General features: G+C 36.0%; 1 protein-coding gene across 4 annotated transcripts in view; it reads left to right on the plus strand.

Moving 5' to 3' along the window:
• Cftr (CF transmembrane conductance regulator) overlaps positions 1 to 26,611 on the plus strand; it is a 156,162-nt gene that overhangs the window by 78,274 nt on the left and 51,277 nt on the right. For all 4 annotated transcript variants that reach the window (XR_004121891.1, XM_031381240.1, XM_031381242.1 and 1 more), the window contains exons 13-16: positions 10,833 to 10,927; positions 13,931 to 14,017; positions 21,574 to 22,282; positions 24,061 to 24,189. Coding sequence is in view for 3 of the 4 variants with exons in the window: in XM_031381240.1 (XP_031237100.1) it covers positions 10,833 to 10,927; positions 13,931 to 14,017; positions 21,574 to 22,282; positions 24,061 to 24,189 (1,020 nt within the window). In the remaining variant the exon portion in view is untranslated. The remainder of the gene's footprint in view (positions 1 to 10,832; positions 10,928 to 13,930; positions 14,018 to 21,573; positions 22,283 to 24,060; positions 24,190 to 26,611) is intronic.

Below are 26,611 nucleotides of genomic sequence, written 5' to 3' on the forward strand. Positions count from 1 at the left end.
GTGGGAGGCAGAGGCAGGCAGATCTCTCAGTAGTTTGACCCCAGCCTGGTTTACAGAGTGAGTTCCAGGATAACCAGGGTTACAGATGTAGCCTGTCTCCAAAAAGAAAGAAGAGAGAGAGAGAGAGGGAGAGAGGGAGAGGGAGAGAGAGAGAGAGAGAGAGAGAGAGAGAGAGAGAGAGAGAGAGAAGATGGGGAAAGGGGGAAAGAGAGAGAGAGAGAGGGAGAGAAACAAAGAAACAAAGAAAGAAAAGAAAAGGAGTTAATCTCAGCAACTTTTCATTGAGTTCCTACTATAAACACAATGCTACACTAAGCACAGTAGATGTTGCCTGCAGGTATAACTAGTAACTTGTCTACAGTGAGATTTTTGCTACAAAAGTTTATAGCAGGATAGCATATATTCAGTCAGTAAACATATATGAGTGTATGCATCAAACTAATGATTATACCAAACTCTGGGAATTACACTGATAAAGAAGGTACAATGCATGCACTCTTCTCAAAGAGATCTTTATTCTAGTAGAAAAGAGGAACAATTAAAGACTAGAATAGGTTAATGTATTGTATGTTTCTTAGGGTTCTTTTTTACATTAGGAAGTTAACAATGTGGTCCTAAAAGGTGATGGAAGTTTCCTCCAAGGAAGTGACATCTAAAGTGAAAAGTGAGTGAAGAGGCAGAAGAATGTTAGAAAGAGAACAGAGGGTGGTGAACCCAAAGATGATATTGTACCAGGGAGCCAGAGTCGGTTGTATGACACTGCAGTATAGACTGAATTAAGTGTGGATCCTTTGGCAACTTGTGGAGCTCTATGTATATAGTGTAATAAGCATGGGCACCTGGAAAGGAAAGGCTATGTGAAGAGAGGTGAACTGGGGAAGGAAGGGAACCCATTATGCTAGACTCAGGAATTCAGGGACTTATGGGATGCATCCAAGGGTTTTAAAGTAGGAGATATGCCTTAGAATTACCTTTTTCAAAGATGTTTTCAGCTACAATGTACTGTTCCCATGTTCTCAATTAAAGGACTAGCAAAGTTGGTGGCAGATAGATAATTTCAAAGTTTGTTTCAATGGTTTGGATGATAAATAATGTTGACCTACTAGGTAGGAGAAAAACCAAATAGTTGTCATTATAGAACTGTACAGTAGCCACATTTGATAAGGTAAGAAACAAAGTAGGATTAATCAAGCATGTGGCCAAGTTTTTACATTTTACTTTTAGTTAATTAATTTTATACTTCAAAATAGTTTTTAAAAGAATTTTAAAATAGTTTATTAAAGTACAGTTGACACATATGTTTATCATATGCAGTTTGATATGAAATACATCTATCAGTTTTAAAGCTGTCATTTGCATTTGTGTAGTAAACAAACATTTAAGTTTTACTTTCTAGATTAGATATTGTGGATCATACTTGTAATGTCATTATTGGGAGACATAGACAGAAGGATTCTTCAAGTCAGGGTCCACCTTGTCTGTGTAGTGAGTTCCAGACAAGTTGGGATTACACAGTGAGACTGTGTCAAAACAAAAATCAAACAAAACAACCAAAAATTTAACAACTATTCACTGAGCATAAAATATAAGATGTAGAATTGACTGTAGCACAGGGTAGATCTCTAGAGCCTATTCATCTTTTCTGAGACATTGTGTCCTATGAATACTTCCCTATGATGGTACTATTTGCTGAGCAAGTTATTACAATAAAAGCATTGTGCTTCATTATGGAAATCTGGAAGTAATGTAGAACTTCGAAGGGAACCTTGCTGGAAAGGTTGTTGGCTAGAGATGGACAGAAAAGAATCTTCAGCCTATAGATTATAAATGAAGACACAGAAGAACAGGATGGCACCAACATAGATTGACAAAAGATTTAACTGATGATATAATATCAATACTTACAAGGCAGCAAAGTGAAAAGGGTTTAAATGTAAAGAATACAAAGAAGGTTAGTACTACAAATATAGACAAATGGAGTAAAGTGATACAGAAAGTGACAGAGCGCCTCAAACTCAGAAATCTGCCTGCCTCTGCCTCCCAAGTGCTGAGATTAAAGGCATGAACCACCACTGCCTGGCTGTGACAGCATTTTTAATAGACAGTACTTAATAATGGAATCTTTTTTAGAAATATCAAGAAAGATAAATAAGAACTCATTAATTTTCTTAGTTCTATCAAAATGTATACAAATTAAGAAGGGCAAAAATTAGGTAAGGTATATAAGTAGAATATTTGTTTAAAATATCTGAAACAACTGAACATATAATACTCAAGCTAATTCATAATTAAGAGAATAAGCATGAGTGAGTGACAATAGGAGGCTCCAAGGAGGGGGAGCTCCCGAAGGCTCAGTACAGAAGAGCACAGATGACTTACAGCACAAGAAGGCCAACGCACACATAGAGCAGGTTGTAAGTCTGAGCTCCAGTAAGTGAAGGGCACCTTCATTTGGAGAATTAAGAGAATGAAAATAAGATAGTACATATGAAAATATAAGGTCAGTGTAGTGGAAAATTGAAGAATTTCATGTTCATTCGAAAGTATTTACTGAGTTTCTTTGTGGTATCATTACTTTAGGAACAAAGGACACACTTAGACAAGGATCTTTATTCTTAGGTTCATTCTACTCAAAAGAGATAGACATTCATAGACAAAACACAGGAAGTCAGCTCTTGAGAGACAAAAGATTAGATGGGATTTTCAAGGTAGTGAGTTTGAAGCCCTTCTAAGAATCTGAGTTACAAGACACAAGAGACTTGATAGGAGGAACCATAAGACAATTTTGGAAAACAAAAAGCAGGAACATAGTCTAGGTAACACAAGATATTCTATTAAAGTATGCTATTCTTTTCCCTAGGCCTTTGATTTGATGGAATTACTGTACTCAATAGTTCCTCTCTTAAGAATGCTTGAGCTATATATCCATTCTGAGTATAAACCCAGAGCTATACACACAAGGAAGTATACAATAGCAATAGTTATATTTATATTCACAGGTTCACACACACACACACACATGAAAACTGGTTATAAAACAGTTTAGACTGTGTGTATGATATACGAAGGCATGTGCTCTCCTGTATGTGAATGTGTACATATCATGGTAAGTGTGTAGAGGTCAGATGACTGGGCTTTACTATCTTCCATGTTTGAGGCAGAGTTGTTCTCCTTTCTGTTGTTATTATATATGAGACTAGTTGGCTTGTGAACTACTGGATCTCAGGCAGTTCTCCTGTTTCGACTTTTCATCTTCCAGTACAGGCATAATTGGATTACAGATGCTCAAAGTATGGCGTCTAGTTTTAATGGGGATTCTGGGGAATCCAAACTCAAATTGTCCAGCCTGTGAGGCAAGTGCTTTAGCCCACTGAGCCATCTTTCCAGCCCAAAGCCTTTAGTGTTGATGGTAACTACTATAACATTAATTTTTATATTTTTCTTGGTTATAATAGAGATTATGTTAAATGTTAAATTTTTCTCTTCTATAAACTTGGTTACTATTCACTAGTGAAGGCAAATCTTTTTATCTTTAAAATTGATGGAAATTCTCACACCCATCCTTTTTAGGAGAGCTTAGTCTTTTGAAAATGTTTCCTCATGCAGCTATTTGTAATAAAGTTTGAGTTAGGTCAACAACTTATCTTATTTATTAGACTTATCCAAATTTAAATTATGAGCTCCTTAGTGTGTGCATTCTGCTATGAAGCTTACCTGTGTGGATCTCTGTCAGAGACTTCTGGGTGTCTGTTTGCCATACACACTCAATTAACTATGTAGAAATGTTTACTAGACTTCTTCTTTTTCCAGTGCTTTCTTGGCTGTCTCACATTTTCCCATCCTGACCTCTTCCTACCTGATTTTTCTACCTTTCCCTTAAACCTCTCTTCCATTGGCCATCTTCTGTATACACGAAACAAAGCAGTGTTTAGTGATTTTTAAACATTATTAACAATGGCATTAGTAATCCAGTGATTCACTGTTAAAGATATGCTTTATTGAGCTGCATTACCCTGAAGTAAATGTTCCCTTAACCCTAGCTTCCCACCATGCCCACCCTCTTCTTCCCACAAGCGTCTGTATTGTCAAGGTTGTTCTAAGAATGATAAGCCAGCCATATAAAAGTTTATGGTATTTTCCTATCTTCAAAGCTACAGGAAGCTCAAATATACCCAGCAAATATTGCTCAATTACAAAAGACTATTAAATGTAACACCCCTCCCTTTCTTCTAAAAAGCACCTCCTCTTCTATATCTTTTCCCTTTCTTTCTTAGTATAACAGCCTAGGTCATTGTGTGATCAATTCAGAGCAAATGAGGTTCAGACTAGTAAGTTTCCTTAAGAACTTCTGGTTTGTTTGATATAGTTGAAGGATACCAAGATGGTAAATTCTGCCTTTCTAAGAGAAGTCAGTGGTAAATGTGAATAAATGGAACACACCACAATAAGTATGTTCTCTAGTCCTTAATGATAAAATAGGTTAATCTTTATTGCACACTTATTATAATATTACTTTGACCCTCTCCAGTGTGCTTATCTCAGCGTTTTCAAGTGTTTTACAACCTCAAACACACACATTGTGTTGTGTGCACAGACTGCTTTGAAGTTGACATTTGCCTTTCTGACTAGGCTGTAATAAAGGAAGTCAAGCAACTGAGAGAACAAGTGTCTGACGAGGATCTCAGGCCCTGGCGAGGACCACTGTGTGGGTTAAGTGCAGATTACCCAGAGGCCTCTGAGTCACCCCAGGTGCAGCAATCTTAAACAAATAGAGTTTCTGCTAATTAGCTCAAGAGCCTCACCTTAGTTTGGTAGATATTTGATGTTATTTGTAGATAAAGTACACTGAAAAAAATAAATAATCAAAAAATTAAAAATTAAAATTAGGAGTAGAGAATAATTTGAAAGAAAAGTTATTAATGTTCTATAAAAATAGTCTTTGATCACATAAGTTTTTATTTCAGAATAAGACAGTTTTCTTTTATTAAAGAAAATTCTTCTGGAATAATAAGCTTAATAAGCATGTGCAAAGAGCTCTATTTCATCTGTAGCTGCAATATAAACAAATAAAAAAACTAAAGAAAATCTAACAGCTACTTTTATAGAATATTTTATAGCTAATTTTATTATCAAATATTACCTAATACCCTTATCTAGGACCCTTATTCCAATAGATGCTTTTCTTCAAGGGGTTAGATGGATAAATTCCCTCCCCCCAAAAAAAATCCAGAGAATTTTCAGCATTAGCAAAGAAAAGTAGCATCTGTACCTGTGCTCCCGGCTTACTCTAAAAGGCACATGTGTTCATGCAGTACTTTAAAGAGCTCACAACATACCCCAATGGATGGCCACACACCCATGTCCATATTGGGCAACATTAGTTGAACTAAGGGGATTATTGATAAAAGTAAAAAGACAAGGTTTGAATGAGATGGGGTGAGAGGCACACGGGGGCGTTAGAGGGAGGAAACTGTGGAATTTATATGATCAAATGCATTGTATAGATGTATAGGGTTTTCAAAAAGAAAAATATTATTTAAAAAGTTCCCTCCCCAACATGACTGCCCAAACATGAGCTGGACAAAGACAACACCAATGGACATTCTAAATGGACTAGGGAAAGCCTAGGAGGCCTCAACCCTTCACAAAGAAATATGGGTCACTGAGGACATCTGAGAGCAGGAGAGGTGGTGTTGTTCTCTAGGGAAGAGCACTCTAGTCGATGTCCAGTGCCAAACAGTTCCCCCCAAAAAAACATACATACAAGTAACATTTTAAGACCAAACAGGCTATATTTGGGCTATATTTGTATATACATGCAGTAGCCATTAATGAAAAACTGAAAAAAAAAATAAAAGAGGAGGCCATGAATTTGAAGGACACTTGGGAAGCACATATGAGGAGGGTTTGGAGGGAGGAAAAGGAATGGATAAATGAAATTATATTACAATCTCAGACATAAAAATAAAAGATTAAAAAACAAACCCTCATGATAGGCAGAAGTGGTATAACAGTTTTCAAGTTGTGATTTTTACAGATAGGGAAAATCTATGAAGTTTGAAGCCAACGCCCTTAAAATAAATATATTACCAGATTTGAGTATCCTTAGTAGTCAGCAAAGGTCAATGTTTAACAGTGCATGCAAAACAGAGTGCTTTGTTTTAAATCAAACAGAATGTTAAGTACTCATAAATCTGCAGATGGATGAGGTATAAACTGAGTAATCAAACTAAGTGCTCATATTAATAGAAGGATATTGGCAATGCTGATGTATTTGGCTGTAGTGAGTGTTATCTCAGTTTTCCTTGATAGATCCCCGCTGTCTGTCCCTCATTTTTACTCTCAAGAGCGTCATAACAACAGGCATGGAGATCTTCACTCACTGAGTGAAAGTTATCCACAGTTCTCTCCACAAGTGGATTCAGTCCATAAAAAATAAATAAATAAATAAATAAATAAATAAATAAATAAATAAATAAAAATAATAAAAAAAACGGTTCAAACCTTGGCTCAGCAGGCAGATCTTCTGTTTTCATACCATTGGAAGTCAATTCACGCAAATAATATGTTGTAGAAGAAAACATTTATGTCACAGTGTCCTTATTATGTTCAATGTCAAAAGCTTGGATAACATCATCACAACTCTGCCACAAAACTCTAAGCTCCAGCAATTAGAATAATGAAATGTGTATTTTCCAATCCATTTAAAACAATTTATACCCATATATGCAGGTCAGCTTTAAAAATTTTGTAGTAATATAATTTGCACATAGTATCCTCTAACTTTTTCGGTTCCTGTTATCTTTTAAGAAATAACAATACCTATTTACATGTTTATCCACTTATTTAGGGAGGAGTGAGTGTGTACATGTGGCAGAGGGCTCCTATGTGGAGTCAGTCCTTCAACCTTGTCAGCCATTACTGAGTATTTGAATTTACTCACATCTTTAAAACTCCTATCAGTGACTTTAAATCTTTTGCTCATTCTGACTCCTAAATCAAAATTTCCATTATTTTGTCTCTATTATTCTACCTACAATCTATCTTTCTACTTTGGATAGCTAAATTTTGACATCCAAATCACCAGGCTGCTTTGCCAGCTTCTTCCTTGGACTAAAATGGTGTAATATTCTTCCATACCAACCATCTATCCTACTTTAGGATCTGAGTTGCAGTGAGCTCTTCAGACTTCTTCCCATCTTCACTGTGTGTTTCCTTTTCCACAGCATCTCACCCAATTAAACTCTTGGACCTTTGATACCATGTTGGAATCTGTTCGGAGAATTTTGACTGATAGCTGTACATATTACATTATCATCCTCTGCAGTGATAGCTTTTGTCATAATTTTTATATAGTCAATTTTATCTAAATGCCATTTTATGTTTTGATATTTCTGACTCCTCTTAAAGATAACCATTAGAGCACAAAATAGACATTCTGTCATAATAGTTTTACATTTTCATTTATCAAGATTATAGATTATTAGAAATATTTGGGGTACAGTTTTATGTTTACATTTTACATTTTTTATTTTTTCATTTTACATTTTTAATTACGATATAATTGCTTCTTTTCCTTCTCCCCTTCCTTCCATTTTTCCTTATGTCCCTTCTCTCCAACCCCTCTAATTTCCCTCTCTTTTTCAAACTGATGTCCTCTTTATTATTGCTGCATGTATAAGCATAAATATATATTCACTTATCTCTTAGTATCAGCGAACAATTGTTTAACTGCATGGAAGGCATGCTCAGCAGTCACATTTACTATTTAGGAAAGTAATGTGAAAGGTGACTTGCCTGAAGTTTCAGTATCTTTAGTATCCTAGTAGATCTTTTGAAATGATCATAAAATATCTCTGGATCTAAACCTATCATAACAAAGTAGCCAAATACTTTTAGGTTCCACTATGATGATCTAAAGTTCTGTTAAAATTTTATGACATATATTAATTGTAGAAACCTTTAATATCACTTTCTTCATCCTAATCAAAGTGGTCAGATTACAGATTTCTAGGTTTCTTTGAAGAAATATTAGTTCACTGTTGTTTCTATTAAAAAAATTAATTTCACATGTTAGCCCTATGATTAAATGAGTGAATTGTAGACAAACATTTAAGATAACTAGTTCTTCCTACAGAAAAGTCATCTAAAACTATAAATGGGAAACAACTATTCAGTTCACAATAATAGCAAACCTCAAAGTATTTAATGATTGTTATAGCTCTCATGGGACATTTATAGAATATGAAGAAAATTATAAATTTTATTGAAGTATTTAATACAACATCTGAATCAAGAAAAAGACTAGTGTTGCAAACTAGAATTCTGTGTAAAAGTATGGTATTAAGAAGTTGCAAATAAATTCTAATGAGGTTATCTTAAACTAAGCTTAATATAAAATCTTAGAAGTACTTAATTTATGGACAAATTATTTTGGTTGGAATTTTGGCTTCATTATCTGTGGCCTTGATATCATGATATTTGTAGTTCTTATATTTGAAATGTTAGTGAGGAATAACTACTACATTAAATGTGCTCAAGTCAACACTTGAGACTGTGTTAGCTCCTTTTATAATATATTATTTCAATAGTTGACATGGTTACTTTGTCAAAAACTAAGAAAGCCAACTATTTTATGAGGAAGGATTATATTTTTCAGATATTAAATATATAATTTCATTAAAAACCCAGGACCCAAAAGTCCAGAAAGTATTAATATAGGGATAAAGAATGGATCAGAAAAACAACAGAACCCAGAACTAGAAACTATGACAGATAATTCAGGCATCAGTAAAACATTATTCTTGTTGCCTTGTGATAAATTAAAGATAGGTTAGACAAATATAAAATTGTGCCGTAAGGGTTTTGAAAGTTTGAAAATAATATTCAAGGTAATACATATAGCTATCTGGTGGGGAGTAGATAAATTTATTTCACCCTGAAACTTTTTGCACATGATAAGTGATATGCACAGTGAAAACAAGAGAAAAAATATTGTTTTTTATATGCAATGTAGAAAGTTGCAAAAACCTACTACATAACAAATATGAGACACTCCAAAGAAGAAAACACAACACAGCAAATATTTAAAATCTTTTGGATTAAGGAAAATGTAAATTAAAACAGAAAATTGGCAAAAATTATTGCTTTTTTATTTTTTTATTAGGTATTTTCTTTATTTACATTTCAAATGTTATCCTCTTCCCAGGTTTCCCCTCCGAAAACTCCCTACCTCCTCTTCACTCCCCCTGCTCACCAACCTACCCACTCCCACTTCCTGACCCTGGTATTCCCCTACATGGGTCATAGAGCCTTCCCAAAGGCTTCTCCTTCCATTGATGCTCAACAAGGCCACCCACTGCTACATATGTGGCTGGAGCCATGGGTCCCTCCATGTGTACTCTTTGGTTGGTGGTTTAGTCCCTGGGAGATCTGAGGGTACTGGTTGGTTCATATTGTTGTTCCTCCTTTGGGGCTACAAACCCCTTCAGCTCCTTCAATCCTTTCTCTAGGTCCTCCATTGGGGACCCTGTGCTCAGTCTAATGGTTGGCTGAGAGCATCCACCTCTGTATTTGTCAGGCACTTGGCAGAGCCTGTCAGGAGACAGCTATATCAGGCTCCTGTCAGCAAGCACTTGTTGGCATCCACAATAGTGTCTGGGTTTGGTGACTGTATATGGGATGGAGCCCCAGGTGTCACAGTTTCTGGATGGCCTTTCCTTCAGTCTCTGCACCACACTTTGTCTCTGTTACCTCCTCTTATGAATATTTTCTTCTCCCTTCTAAGAAGGGCTGAAGTATCCACAGTTTGGTCTTCTTCTTGAACTTCATGGCCTGTGTTCCAGTTCCTGCCTCCAGATTCCTGCCTGAATTACTGCACTGGCTTCCCTCAGTGATGGACATATAAGTTGTAAGATGAAATAAACCCTTTCTTCTTCAAATTGCTGCTTTTGGTCCTGTTATCACAGGAAAAAAAAAAAACTAATGAAAACAACATCTGTGCAATGGTAGTATGTAGGAAGTTACTGTTTGATCACAGGTCTTTGGTCACTCAGTCAGGAATGCTGTTAGAAGGGGTTCTTTTTTCCATGTGAATATCATGGCCAGCTAAGGAGGCAGCAGAGAAGACTAGAGGGTGTTGGGAGGAGAGAATATTAATGGAAATCGGTACCTAACTGGATTGCCCTTCCCTACTCAGGTGAAGCCCCTCATGGAAGGCCTCTAACATTTTCTGTGTGGTGTGTGCTTTACTCCTATTGTCTAAATAATTAGCATGCCAATTAATTAATCCTTTGTAAAATTGTTTAGTAAATGGCTAGGTTGTTATTTAATTCTCTCTTCAGGATTAGAGCTTATCTTCTAAATTAGGTTTACACTCTCTGGAGTCTTGGACTGCTTCTTAGAAACCCAGGTCTTCTTTTGCCATGCCTTCATAGTTGCTACTAGAGAAAAGATCATTATTGGGGGCAAGGACGGATTAATGGAAATGGTGAAATGGTGAGGAGGTTGTGTTGTTTGGGAAGATGATTGAAGGAACTGACTTGTCCTGTTGCTAGCCATTGAAGATACCTATGGGTTGCTGGGTGTGAAGAGTTTAGCTTTTCTTATTAACAAGCTTATCCAGTGTTTTGACATTTTTTGAAAGAGTGATTTTTAAGTTGAAAGTCTATTTTTCACATTTGAATAGCATTTGAGTTTATATGATGGGCTTATGGGTAGTTTTTGAATATAAACATTCCCCAAATAAACAGTTGCTCTGAAGAACAATGTCCTTTTCAATTTCAGATTGTATACACTAAATTTTATTTCTGGTGTTATGCTTTGGATAATAGGACATCACCAAGTTTGCAGAACAAGACAACACAGTTCTTGGTGAAGGTGGAGTCACACTGAGTGGAGGCCAGCGTGCAAGGATTTCTTTAGCAAGGTAAACTTTTAACTGTTGGTCTGGTGAGCACTTGCTATAAATACTATGGATATTTAATTTTACATATACATGGCTCTTCTGCTCCGTGTTCTGTCTCTGGGGTTAATACAAGAACTATAGATATTATAGTATTCAAATTTGGTAAAGATGTTTTTTTTTAAATGCATACTTCAAACTGCATACTCTTATTTTTATTTGTCCATACTTGTTATGTTGCATGGATTGTTATGAAGAGAAAAGTATAGAATTCTAAAGAAAACAAGAAAAGGAAATTACAAGTTTCTGTTAATCCCCTTCTTTCCCTGTCCCCAGATGCTTCTGCTTTGAATTTCTGTTTATACTTCTAAGTTTAGATTATATATATATATATATATATATATTCAATTTTTAATTCTTAGAACACAATCTATGAAATTATAACAAAAATAGGAAGACAAATGACGTCACTAAGGTTTCTCATTTTTTTAGAGACAAAGGACAGGTCTCCCTATTAGTACTTATCATCTTTCTGTGTTTGTTTCTGTATACTAGGATGAAAATGTGTGCGACCACACCCATGTAAGCTTTATACGGAATACATGCCTTCATTTGTGATGCTAATTGTCCTTAGGGTCACGTTTAATTTTTGTCTGAAAGAAGCATTTATTTAAATTGTAGCTTCTGTTTAAAGACATTTGGTGGTGCTGGGCGGTGGTGGCTCACGCCTTTAATCCCAGCACTTGGGAGGCAGAGGCAGGTGGATTTCTGAGTTCGAGGCCAGCCTGGTCTACAGAGTGAGTTCCAGGACAGCCAGGGCTATACAATGAAACCCTGTCTCTGGAAAAAAAAAAAAAAAAGACATTTGGTGGTATGGGATTTCAAATGATCTCTAGTTTTATTGAAACAAATTCTTACTACATTACCAAAGTTGTTGTGAGAAATTACATTGCCTCAGTGGTATCTTGGCATCTTGGAACTCCTGGAAAAGTAAGTCCTAAATACCTACAACTGATGCCTTGATACCATTCCTTCCTCCCCCTCCCTTTGTCTGTCTGTCTGTCTGTCTCTGAATGTGTGTTTATGATCTCAAGCCCCACACAAGCCTAGAAGCAGAGATCATTCTCTTTATTTTATGGAAGAAATCACAAGATAATTGAGGTAGTCAGACATTAACTTGCCAAAAGCCACAAGGAAATGATAGTCAGTATTTAATCAAGGTTATCTTGACTCCTTATGTTAAACTATGTTTCGCTCTGGAGAATACACTGGGAAATCAGATCAACAGATACAGATAATTTCCAGACGACGGCTTCATAATGATCAGAAGCTAATTCCCTAATCTGTGTGGTAAAGATCATATCTTAAACATTCCATTTGAGGTTTAAGTAAAATATGGTATGTGACTTCAGTATAGTATTTATATTTACTAGTTTAAGATTTAGTCATGGTTACTATGTAATGTACAGCAATACTAAAAATAGTTGTCTACAGTTACTCCCATTTACATGTGCAATAAAATATATCATCTACTTTTATATGATGAATATATACATTTTAATCTTGAGAAACTGGTCACACATGTGAATGAGACTTTTTAGCCTGTTTTTGCACTAATAATTCACCAATATATTCAGAGTAAATTTTACAGAAAAATCACTTTTTTATTCCCACTTAGTGTTTAAAGTAAAAGAATCATATCCAGTGATGGTACCTCATTGGCAAAGTCTTGATCAGCATAAAAATAATCACATATCAAGAAAAAAAGGGAATGTGTGTGTGTGTTTATGTTCTCTGGTATTCATTTCTTCATAAAGCCACCATTATCCAATCATGAATACCCACCTTGATAATCTTACTTAATCCTCATCGTTTTGCAGAATGACCACCATTGAGCTTTGCTGTTGGACTAAGTTTCCACCCTCCTCCTGCCTCATGATGGATATAAAGTCTATATTAGTTTCAGAGTGGACAAATATATTTGAATTATATTGCAGAGAAAGAAATAAAATCTAAATGCTGATAAAGACTTGAGAGTCCATTTTTATGGAGTCCATTAGCTCTTTTTACAATTTACAGCATAAAGGGCTTTTTATTTAGTTATTTATTTTATTCTTTAATACTTTTTTACAGTCCAGAATTCATCCCCCTCCCAGTCTGCCCCCGTCCAGTCCCCATCCCATACATCCTCCCTACCCCAACCCTCATCTCCAAGAGAATATCCCCACCCTGAGCATAAAGGGCTTTTATGACTTAATCTAGATTTCTTTTGCTATTTCTATTTTATTTATTGTTTCTCTTATTTATGATGATTAAGTACATTTTAAACAATAAAAGTATCAATAAATAACTTCTAAGGCATGTCTTGTGTGGCTGGGATAGAGGTAGCATTATTAGTAATCACACCTGAAAAAAAATGTATAATTTCCTTTGTGTTTGTTTGGAAAGTACACCTTTATATTTTTACTATTTTAAGTCAACTCAAATGATTTTTAGTTTTAACTTAAAGTGAAATAAGAGCTGGGGAGAGATAGCTCATTGGTGAAGAGCACTGGCTGCTCTTCCCAAGGTTCTAGGCTTGAGTCACAACATTAATTTGCTTCATAATCATCTGTAATATGTAATCCAGCACCCCTGACATTTTCTTTTGGTCTCCATAGGCACTGAACACACATGGTACACATACATGCAGGTAAAACACTCAAAAACACAAAAAGAACTTTAAAAATAAAGTTAAATAACATTTATTATTTCCCACTTTGAATCATTAATCCTTCCCTTATATATAATACTTATGAAAGAAGTTCAGGGGCAAATCATAAGGACCTTAATAAAATCTGCACTATTGCAAGCTTATGGACAGAAGTTACGGACAGTGCTACTTGTGCTCTGTGTTGTGAAAAGTGCGTTTTTAGGGCATAGACTTGATGGCCATTGTATAACACAAGTTAGTGTTTAAAATATCTGTTTTAAATGAACTATAAAGATATTGAGGGACCCTAACTTTGTTTCCATTTCTGTTTATAGAGCAGTATATAAAGATGCTGATCTGTACTTGTTAGATTCCCCTTTTGGATACCTAGATGTTTTAACTGAAGAACAAATATTTGAAAGGTATGTTCTATGACTGAGTTACTTATAATGCTCACATTAAAAGATAATAAATGTCTCTTTCACCATAGGCTGCATATTAACATATTAACTCCAGAGCAATATCCACTACTTCTACTGCTCAAAACACAGTGCTTATTCGGTTCTGGCGTCCCCTTAATGGTCAAGGTTGAAGATTGCTTCTACCAAACCTTTTTCTGATGATCACATGTGAAGCCAATTTCTTTGATTGCTATCGAGTTATAACAATTGATATTTAAGAATTGTTTACATTTTGCTATCTTGAGACGTCTTCCAGTATTTTAAGTAGTTTACTTTAAAATTCCACTTACCATTCTTTATTAATATTTTTATTTTATGTTGTTTTAGAAAGAAAATAGTTACTTGTTTACTGGTGAATGCACGTACTGTGCCTCTGCCCTAGTCCTCTTTGGATGCCCTTCTTCAGTCACAAGAACTTAGATATATATTTCTTTAAAGCTTTTACTAGAGACCAAATGGGTGTAAAATGTCTAAGAGCTACCATTAGTCATACCATTTGAGCTCAAATTTTAAAATAATTTTATGGGCAACAAAGTAGCTTATTAGAATAGACATTATAGTACTCTAGAAACAAATGAGGTTTTGTTCTAAGGATTGAATGTAGTGTGTGTATGTGTGTGTGTGTGTGTGTGTGTGTGTGTGTGTTTGTGTTAAAATGTTTTATTTATTGGTTTATTTCAAAGTTTTACTTTAGGACATTGCCCTAAATGTTGAAATATTCTAGAGCCCTACTACTCTTTGTGTCTTAAAATATGTTGAATAACATGTTTCAATAATGTACTTTACTATACTTAACACCCAAAGCCAACAGAAGGTCTCTGTCCTGAAGCTACTTTTATTCAGAGGTGGAATAATGTGGCATATTTGGTTTGACATTGCAGTTTATCTTTCAGTTGCACAATGTGTATTGACATGGTTTATCCAGTCACAATCCCAGGAACATGTTATCCTGATCTCTGAATGAAGGACCAAGTCCCGACAGTGCCATCTTCATCCCACAGTTCCCAATCCCCAGTTTTGCTCATAAGCTTCTGATCTAGTCTATAGTGAAGAAGTCCTTACATGACAATGTATTTCCATAGTTCACTTAATCTTCTCTTGCTTATTTTAATCTAATGAAAAAGGCTGTAGAAGGTCCTAGTATGTTTCTGGCTCCCTTAAAGTTTATTGCATCTCCTTCAGTACAGCCATGCACTAACATCCTATTGTCTTCTGAGCCTCTACAGTTGTCCTGTAATTCCCATCGCATCACCTTCTCTGAGAGCATTACAGTCAGAATGCTGACCGCTTTAAGCATATAGTGCTCTGTAAGACAAACATTTTCCTTCTTCTTTCTTTTTTTCTTTTTCTTTTTTAGATGCAAGCTGCTAGTTCAGGTATGTTCTTTGTTCCCTGACAATTCTCAACATTATTTATTCTTCAGCTTAATAACCAGAGAGAGCCTGAACATAGTCCTTATTTACTAAAGCTACATCATTAAGGTTTTGATAATTGTTAATAATTATCAAGGATTCTTTTTTCATTAATTCATTTATTTATTCACTTTATAAAACTCCTCTCCTCACAGTCTCACCCTCACAAAACTGTCCCCGCCATGAGCCTCCTCAGAGAAGGGGATGCCCCCTTGCCCTTTGGGTACCTGCCAGCCATGGGCTTTCAAGTCACAGCAGAAGCCTACCCTTTCCCAATGAGGCCTGACAAAGAAGCTCAGCTAGGGGAAGGGAATCCAGTGGCAGGCAATAGATTTAGAGACAGCCTCACTGCAATTGTTAGGGAACTCACATGAAGGTCAAACTGCACAAGTGCTACAGATATGTAGAGGGGGGCTAGGTTTAGCCTCTGCTGGGTCTTTGGTTGGTGGTTCAGTCTTTCTGAGCTCCCATGGGCCCAGGTTAGTATATTCTGTAGGTCTTTGTATGATGTTCTTGACCCCTCCACCTCCCTCAATTCTATCCCCTACTCTTCCAAAAGACTCCTACCCTGTATCCAAGAGAATATTCTCATATCCCCACATATCTCCACACCCCACCAGACCTCCCCATTCACTGGGGCCTCTCAAGGGTTAGGTGCATCTTCTCTCATTGAGGCCAGACCAGGCAGTCATCTGCAGTATATGTGCCTGGAGCCTCACACCAACTAGTGTATGCTGCCTGGTTGGTGGCTCAGTGTCTGAGAGATCTGACTCAGGAGTTCAGGTTTGTTGAGACAGGTGGTCTTCCTATAGGGTCACCCTCCTCCTCAGATTCTTCCAGCCTTTCCCTAATTCAACCACAGGAGTCCCTGACCTCAGACCATTGGTTGGGTGTGAGTATCTGCTTCTGTCTCAGTCATCTGATGTTGGGTCTCTCAGAAGGCTGCCATAATAGGCTCCTGTCTATAAGTATATCATAGCATCAGTAATAGTATCACACCTTGCAGACTCACCTTGAGATGTGTCCCAGTATGAGCCAGTCATGGGACCTCCTTTCCATCAATCTCTCCTCCATTTTTGTCCCTGCAGTTCTTTTAGACAGGAATAAATCTAGGTCTGAGTTTTTGACTGTGCGATGTCAACCCCATCCCTTTACTTGATGCCCTGTCTTTCTACTCGAGGTGGATTCTACAAATTCCCTCTCCCCACTGTTGGGCATTTCATCTAAGACCTCTCCCTTTGAGTCCTGAGAGTCTACCACCTCCCAGGTCTCTGGTATATTCTAGAGGGTCCCCCACCTCCTAAGTTGCCTGTTTCCATTCATTCTGCTGGCCCTCAGGGCTTCACTCCTTTTTCCTACCCTGCCAATACCTAATCATGTTCTGCTTTCCCTGTGCCATACCCCTCCCCTCTCCCAACCATTTCCCTCCCTACCTCTGCCCTCTGCTTTCTTCTCCCTCCCAAGTTGGATTGAAGCATCCTCACTTAGGCCATTTGGCTTGTTAACCTTCTTGAGTTCTGTGGATTGTATCCTGAGTATTTTGTACTTTTTTGGTTACTATTCACTTATTAGTGAGCACATACCATGCATGTCCTTTGGGGTCTGAATTACCTCACTCAGGATGAAATTTTCTAGTTCCATCCACTTGCCTGCAAAACTCATGATGTCCTCATTCTTAATAGCTGAATAGTATTCCATTGTGTAAATTGAGAATTGCTCTTTGTATATTTTTGAAGAATTGTGTTGGAATTTTGATGGAGATTGCATTGAATCTGTAGATTCCTTTCGGTAGGATGGCCATTTTTACTATGTAAATCCTAACAGTCCATTAGCATAGAAGACCTTTCCATTTTCTGATGATTTCTTTCTTGAGAGACTTGAAGTTCTTGTCATGCAGATCTTTCACTTGTTTGGTTAGTTACCCCAAGATATTTTATATTATTTGTGACTATAATGAAGGGTTTGTTTCCCTATTTTCATTCTCAGCCCTGTTTATTCTTAGGATAAAGGAAGGCTACTGATTTGTTTGTGTTAATTTTATATCCAGCCATTTTGCTGAAGATGTTTATCAGCTGTAGAAGTTCTCTGGTAAAATTTTTGGGGTCACTATGTATACTATCATATCATCTCCAAATAGTGATACCTTGACTTCTTCTTTGACAGTTTGTATCCCATTGATCTTCTTTTGTTGTCTTATTGCTCTGGATAGAACCTTGAATACTATATTGAATAGGTATGGGGAGAGTGGGCATCCTTGTCTTGTTCCTGATTTTAGTGGAATTGCTTCAAGTATCTCTCCATTTAATTTGATATTGTCTGTTGGTTCACTATATATTGCTCTTATTATGTTTAGGTGTGGGTACTGAATTCCTGGTCTCTCCAATACTTTTAACATGAAGGTGTGTTATATTTTGTCAAATGCTTTCCCCATCTAATGAGTTGATCATGTGATGTTTTTTTCTTTGAGTTTGTTGATATAGTGGATTACATTAATGAATTTTCTTATATTGAACTAACCTTGCAGTCCTAGAATGAAGCCTACTTGATCATGGTAAATGGCCATTTTGATGTGTTCTTGGATTTGTTTGCTTTATGAGTACTTTTGCATCAACATTCATGAGTGAAGTTAGTCTGAAGTTCTTTTTTGTTGTTGTTGGGTCTATGGGTAGTTTAGGTATCAGAGTAATTATGTCATCATAGAATGAATTAGGTAGCATTCCTCCTGTTTCTATTTTATGGAATAGTTTGAGGAGTGTTGGCTCTTCTTTGAAAGTCTGGTAGAATTTTGCACTAAAGCTATCTAGCCCTGGGCTTTCTTTGCTTGGGAGGTTTTTAATAACTTCTTCTATTTCCTTAAGGGATATGAGCCTTTTTCTATAGTTTACCTGCTCTTAATTTAACTTTGGTACATGGTATCTGTCTAGAGAATCATCGTTTTCATCTAGATTTTCCTACTTTTGTTGACATAGGCTTTTGTAGTAGGATCTGATGTTTTTTTTTAATTTCCTCAGTTTCTGTTGTTATGTCTCCCTTTTCATTTCTGATTTTGTTATTTTGGATCTGTCTCTGTGTCCTTTAGTTAGTTTGGCTAGGGCTTTATCTATCTTGTTGATTTTCTCAAAACTTTTGGTTTTGTTGATTCTTTATATCGTTCTCTTTGTTTCTATTTGGTTGAATTGTACCTGAGTTTGACTATTTCCTGCCTTCTACTCCTCTTTGTTGTGATTGCTTCTCATTTGTTCTAGGGCTTTCAGGTGTGCTGTTAAGTTGTAGTGCTATGAGTTTTCCTCTTAGCACTGCTTTCATCTGTCCCATAAGTTTGGGTATGTTGTGCCTTCATTTTCATTGAATTCTAAAAAGTATTTTCATTTCTTCCATGACCAAGTTATCATTGAGTAGAGAGTTGTTCACTTTCCATGGGTATGTGAGTTTTCTGTTGTTTTTGTTGTTATTGAAGTCTAGACTTAGTCTGTGATGATCTGATAGAACGCATGGGATTATTTCAATCTTCTTATATCTGTTGAGGCTTGGTCTGTGACCGATTGTATGGTCCATTTTGGAAAAGGTACCATGAGGTGTTGAGAAGGTATATTCTTTTGTTTTATGGTGAAATGTTTTATACATATATATATATATGCATATATATGTGCATATATATGTATGTATATGTGTATATACATATATATGTATTAAATCCATTGGTTCATAACCTCTATTAGTTTCACTGTGTCTCTGTTTAGTTTCTATTTCAATGACCTGTTCATTAGTGAGAGTGGGATGTTGAAGTCTATCACTATTGTTTGTGGGGTCCAATATGTGTTTTGAGCTTTAATAAAGTTTCTTTTATGAATGTGGGTGCTCTTGCATTTGGAGCATAGATGTTCAGAATTGAGACTTTCTCTTGGTTGATTTTTCCTTTGATGAATTTGAAGTGTCCTTGATAACTTTCAGTTGAAAATCCATTTTAATTGGATATTAGGATGGCAACTTTAGCTTGTTTCTTGCCGTTCTCTTGGTAGACTTTTTTCCAGCCTCTAACTCTAATGTAGTGCTGTCTTTGTCATTGAGGTGTGTTTCTTGTATGTAATAAAATGCTGGATCCTGTTTACATAGCCAACCTATAAGCTTATGTCTTTTCATAGGGGAACTGAGTCTATTGATATTGTGAGATACTAAAGAGAGATGACTGTTAGTTCCTGTTATATTTGTTGCTGTAGGTGGCATCACGTGTATGTGATTCTCTCCTTTTGGTTTTGTTGTGACATAATTAATATCTTGTTTTTCTTTGGTGTAGGTACCCTTCTAGTGTTGGAGTTTTCCTTCTATAATCCTCTGTAGGGCTGGATTGGTAGATAGATATTGTTTAAATTTGGTTTTGTCATGGAATACTTTGGTTTCTCCATCTATGATGATTGAGAATTTTGCAGGCTGTAGCATCTTAGGTTGGCATTTGTATTCTCTTTGGGTCTGAATGACCTCTGTCCAGGTCCTTCTGGCTTTTAGGGTCTCTGTTGAGAAGTCTGGTATAATTCTGATAGGTTTGCCTTTATATGTTACTTGGCCTTTTTCTCTTACAGCTTTTAATATTTTTTCTTTGTTCTGTGCATTTAGTGTTTTGATTATTATGTGACAAGAGAATTTTCTTTTCTGCTCCAATCTACCTGGTGTTCTATAGGCTTCTTGTACATTTATGGCCATCTCTTTCTTTAGGTTGGGGAAGTTTTCTTATATGATTTTGTTGAAGACATTTTCTGGTCATTTGAGCTAGGAATCTTCACTCTCCTCTATTCCTATTATTCTTAGATAGGTCTTTTCATTGTGTCCTGGATGTTTTGGGTTAGGAACTTTTTGTTTTGGAATTTTCTTTGACAGCTGTGTCAATATCTTCTAAGGTATCTTCTACATCTGTGATTCTTTCTTCTATCTCTTGTATTCTGTTGTTGATGCTTGCATCTGTAGTTCCTGACCTCTTTCCTAGGTTTTCCATTTACAGGGTTGCCTCCATTTGTTTTTTCTTTATTGTTTCTACTTCCAGTTTTAGGTATTGGACTGCTTTCAAAAATACAGGAGCACAGACTTCTGGGTGGTAGAACATGATATGGACTCTGTGTAATGCCTCCTTAGCAGAAAGGTTGCTGCAGAATTTCATATGAATCTTTCTATTTGGTCCAGAGCACAAATTACCTTTGTCTGGATTACTTCCAGGAGCCATTGTACTGTTTTTGTTTGTTCAGTTGTTGTTTTCCTTTACATATAATAGAATTTAGCTTCACTTGTTTTGGGGGAGCGCCTTTGTATCCAGGGAACCTGCATAGTTCCAAAAATATGGGCTAGCACTGAAGCCTTCCAGATACACTTGCATTTTAAAAGTCAGTTCCCAGCAGGACTCTCCAGGTTAAGACAAGAGAAAATTCCATTACATGTAATCCCCCAATGCTGTTTGTATGATGCTCTGACTAAAGTTGCCAATGTCTTACTGTCATAAACTTAGCTAAAATTATGTTATTTATATTTAAGAGTATATAATGGCTCATATTTTTTGATATTTTAATAGATAAAAGAAACAGATTTCCCCTGGAGTGTTCACTTCAAGATTTACTTTTAAACTATAGGAAAATATTATTGGAGGACAGTTAAATTGATTAAGTATTTCTCAGTTGTAATGTTTTATCTTAAAGAAAACAGATTAGTCAACATCAAATATAAGAGAAAATTCATTAAAAATTAAACACAAAATCTCTAACATCTTTGAAGTTATATTGAAATATAAACTTTTAGGAACATCTTATAATTCCTCTATTTTCTAGAAAAATAAACCAAGAACTAAGAGAAAATTATTTGGTTAAAATCAGATACTTGATTGTTAAAAATTATGTTTGATAATTTTGTCTACTAGTATTCACTTTATAGCAAGATAAGCTAATTCATACTGCAATTCAAGAGGCACCTAAAAGTTATGATGTAGTGGTTATTTGTATAAGCAAATTAAATAAAGCAATAAAATGCTATGATAGAGATTTTATGCAATGAAACTTTAATAAGATGCTAAATTAAATATACATCACTATTTATGAAGTAACATCATATCTTTTTATATTTTCAAAGCTGTGTCTGTAAATTGATGGCCAACAAAACTAGGATTTTGGTTACATCTAAAATGGAACACTTGAAGAAAGCTGACAAAATACTAATTTTGCATCAGGGCAGCAGTTATTTTTATGGGACATTTTCTGAGCTACAAACTCTACGTCCAGACTTCAGTTCAAAACTCATGGGGTTTGATACTTTTGACCAGTTTACTGAGGAAAGAAGAAGTTCAATTCTAACTGAGGCCTTACGCAGGTTCTCAGTGGATGATTCCTCTGCCCCCTGGAACAAAGCCAAACAGTCATTTAGACAGACTGGAGAGTTGGGAGAAAAAAGGAAGAACTCTATTCTAAATTCATTCGGCTCTGTAAGGAAAATTTCCATTGTGCAAAAGACTCCATTATGCATAGATGGAGAATCTGATGATCTCCAAGAAAAGAGACTATCCCTAGTTCCAGATTCTGAACAGGGAGAGGCTGCTCTGCCTCGAAGCAACATGATCGCCACTGGCCCAACATTTCCAGGCAGAAGAAGGCAGTCTGTTTTGGATCTTATGACATTCACACCCAGCTCAGGCACCAGCAGTCTCCAGAGGACCAGAACTTCTATTCGAAAAATCTCCTTAGCCCCTCAGATAAGCTTAAATGAAGTGGATATATATTCAAGGCGGTTATCACAAGATAGCACACTGAACATCACCGAAGAAATTAATGAAGAAGATTTAAAGGTATATACCTGCCAAGTCTTAAGATGCACCTCATCCTAACCCCATAATTGGAGTAAATTTTGTCACATAGTATGTATTTCATGGCACCCCATCATGGTCTCTGGGTTAAGGGTACAAAGTCAATTACCTATGTAAGCAACTTGAAAACATAAAAATATTTTTGGTTATCATTGAAATATCATCCCCACCCCACAAATGTGTTGTAAGCTAAAACAGGGCCTCAGTTTTGAGTTTCTTTGCTAGACTCATGATATGATATTCACTTTTATAAATTAATACTTGTCTCCTTTAGTGGTTTTCTAGAAAAAGGTGGAATAGAGTATTATATAAACAAATAGTTGCATTTATGTAGACACCAAGAAATATTTCTAAGGCATGACCTTGATAAGGATTACACACACCTGGCTTCTTGACAAGATGGATTCACATTCCTTCCTGCATTTAGTTAGTATATATTTTCTAATCTTTCAGATTTGTGTTGTATTTTTCAAAGGGTTTAATTTAAGGAAGATATGTGAAGATCAGAATATATTAGTGTCAGTAGTCAGACTAAAGGTCTTAACACTGTGTGTTAAGGAGAAAAAAAAAAGACTTCTCTTAGAATAGAAAGCAATGGAAAACAGGAGGGCTATTGTTTACCAAACAATGGATGTGCCTTAGATGAAGTTAAAAACAGAGTCCTAGTGATCATATATTTAATGGTTTCAGTCTTTAATACATAGTTAACTTTTGGGCACTTGCAATTCATTTAGTATCTCTGGGCCTGAGTTCACTCTGTCATGAAATAAATGGATAAGTAATTCTCAAAAATATATGTTCAGTATTTTTATACTATTAAACTGACTTGATAAAAGATAATTCACTTATATGACTTGATATCCATCGAAATAAAATTCTCAAAAGTCTACATTTTGGCTTATGTGCATTTTAAAGAAATCTTTCTTTGCCTGATTATATTACTACGTGATTAATTATTTCACATTTCAGGCAACACACTTTATCTCCTTCACTGTGACATCATTGTCCCTATTAATAGAGAAACAAAATAAAGTTCTGAGAAATTCAGCATCTTCTATCCATTCAACCATCCTATGATGTTACTTGTTGGTCTTGAATTAAATAAAGGGCAGTTTAGTTCAACAATCTAATTTTTAATCAGTGAACCTTATTCCAGGTTAACAGGATTCCTTCTTCTAGTGCATCTAATGCCACTTAATGAACTTCATGGATTTTATCAAGGAAGTTCCATGTTTTTCATTTAGAATATATAGGATCTCTTTTTCTCACATTTTTAAATGTAGCTTTCAAAAGACAAAGGCTTTTAGAAAAATATATTTGGGATTGGATTTTGTAATTTATGTCATATCTAGAAAAGCAACCCTGTAATGCCTAAGGACTATACAAACATAAGCCAGCTTTTAAAATAGAAGACTCAGTAGCTAGCAAGTTCCAAATTGCTGTTGTCCATGGATCACTGATTCAAGTTCAATCATGAGGAGTTTGGGAACTTCATTCATTTGACAGGTGTGGACTGTAAAGCATTTAAATGCTAATAAGGCTTGAGAAAATATCACTGTGTTTGTTACTTTTAAAACTATATTGTTTGAGCCGACATCCTATTCACTGTGGCCATCATCACTGTGGCATTTTTAATGACTTAAATTTTTTAAAGATACTTAGCTGTAAATGGTACTGTTCCCTTATTTCCCTGAATTCAAAACAAAAGTTCAGTGGCAGCATGGAATAGGATTGTCTCAGAATCACACTTATTTTCTCAGGAGTGTTTTATTGATGATGTGATAAAGATACCCCCGGTGACAACGTGGAACACATACCTCCGATATTTCACTCTCCATAAAGGCTTACTTGCAGTGCTGATTTGGTGCGTGCTGGTTTTTCTGGCTGAGGTAAGAATGATTGGAAATTGTTACTATGAGTTTAAATTAAGGATAAAAACGCTGTATGTATTCATATGGGCATATACACATGTGTATGTGCATATGTACAATGGTAGTTTCCTGTAAAATTCATAGCTTCTAAAAACCAACAGGACGTGGTGAGGCAGCTCTCTGGTTAAGGGCTGGCTGCTCTCCCAGAGGACCGAGTCAAATTGCCAGCACCCACATGTGGTTCACAACATCTGTAACTGAAGTCCCAGGCATCTGGTGCTTGTTCCTGGCCTCTATGAGTACAACATGTATGTAGTACACAGACAAGTGTGCGAGCAAAAACATTCATACACAGAAAAGTAAGTTAAAACTTTTTAAAATCTGCAGTTAGAATTACTATTGATATTTTAGTACTTCAGACCTAAGAAAATATACATAAATACAAATACTCCATATGATGAATTGTCACAAAATAAAATTAATTGGAAATATTTTATATATTCAAAATACTTTGATTCATACATGTGGTAAATAGATTATTTTAACAAAGTCAATAACATAACTACCATCTTAAGTGACTTTTTTTGTTGTTTTTGTGACAAGAGCTACTAAAATCCATAATCTAACAAGTACAATATAGTTTATTTATACTCCTCACATCATTTATTACATTTTCATACATTTAGTTTTTAACAGGTTCAGAAGCCCAGCCTACAAAGAGTGTATATGAGTTGAAGTTAAGTACTGAAAAGAATTCTAGACGTTCGTCTAGGCAGCAGTGATGCAGGCAATGACTCATGGGGTAGCCATCCTTACTTGCTGGCTGCACCTTTGTTTCAGGCAGGCAGCTTCCATTGAGGGAAGCTCGGGTGCCTTTCACAATGGCATAATTACTTCATTGTTTGCTGACCTGCAACACAAGAATGCAGAATTATTACTTCACTATTATTTTTCCTGTTGCCATGATAAAGCACCTAAAACGTTAAGAAAGGATAATTTTTATTTTTTTATTTTTTTGGCTTTCTGTTTGAGGGAACGTATTCCACGGAGGATGGGAAAGGAATGATAGCAGGAGTAATAGGTTGGCAGGTCATATTGCAAGCACACGCTGGAAGCAAACAATGAAAAAAAGGGGCCAATCTGCAAACCTGAAGGCCTGCTCAAGAACCTCAGGATTCCATAGCCTTCCTAAACAGCACAGTAGCTTCAGACCAATTATTCAAACACAGGAATATTTAGGACAGTTTACATCCAAATCAACAACATTCACATGAGGAGGAAAAGACATTTTGTCATCAGTCAGGAAATAAACTATAAAAAAAGAATGCAAATGCCATATGACTGCCTTTAAAGGGAGGGAGGGTAAGGAAGTGGAGGGATGGGTTCATAGTGGACAGGGTTCATAGTGGACAAAATCCAATGAAGCTCTCTTCAGAAAACAATCTAATGGTGTGCTTTTCTTTCTTTTCTTTTTCCCTCCCTTCCTTCCTTCTTCCCTCCCTCCCTTCCTTCCTTCCTTCCTTCCTTCCTTCTTCCCTTCCTTCTTCCCTTCCTTCCTTCCTTCCTTCCTTCCTTCCTTCCTTCCTTCCTTCCTTCCTTCCTTCCTTCCTTCCATTATTTGTTAATACCTTATAGGCATTGGCCAGTTAAGTAGCTCTCAAATGCTAGATTAAAAGAAGGCAGTGATATGCACAATTTTACAACTAAATAATAGGTTTGCTAATGTTTAATTATGTTGTTTTCTTTCAATCAAAATTTACGTAGACCTTGTTTTAGTCTAAATTTTTTCTTCGTGTCAATGCCAATGTGTAGATTTCTTTTGGCTACTGGAATGTTTCCTGGTATATCCCATCATGGAACAGGTGCCAATACACAGTGGTAGTTAATTTTTAAAGCATTGTTTAAGTCCTTAATGATGAGAGATTCCAAAATGCATATCCTCCTTCATTAAAGTGATTTAGCTAATTTTAAGCCTGAATAAGGGCTGTATTAGGTTTATGACTTTTTAGCATCCATTCTGTGTATGTATCCCTTTTGTAATAGGAAATAAACTTTGTCACTCACACTGTCTTTTCATATTTCTTCACAGCTACTTAAGCTAGGGGTAGGGGAGCTAGTATTTCTCAGTCAAGTGTTATTTTTGAAAAAGTATATATTTTGTATTTTCCCTAAAAAGCAATGTTGTCTGTAAGTTCTTAACACTGAGCAAATAGACTCTTTCTAGTGCCCTTTCTTGGCAGTGTATTATGGACTAGAAAGGGAAAGTGTAAACACTGGATTAAGGGATGTTTACAATAACCTGATGGTGTTTATAGTGCAGCATCTCAAGATCCTGTTTGCTCCTTTGTCTTGTGGTCTTTAAGACTGTATCAGGGGGCTGCTATCTCTGTTTGTTAATAAGGAGACCCTGAGTGGCTTTACATCTGTAATGAAGATTGTA

Source organism: Mastomys coucha, unplaced genomic scaffold, assembly GCF_008632895.1.
Source record: "Mastomys coucha isolate ucsf_1 unplaced genomic scaffold, UCSF_Mcou_1 pScaffold20, whole genome shotgun sequence".
In the NCBI taxonomy this organism is placed as follows: domain Eukaryota; kingdom Metazoa; phylum Chordata; class Mammalia; order Rodentia; family Muridae; genus Mastomys; species Mastomys coucha.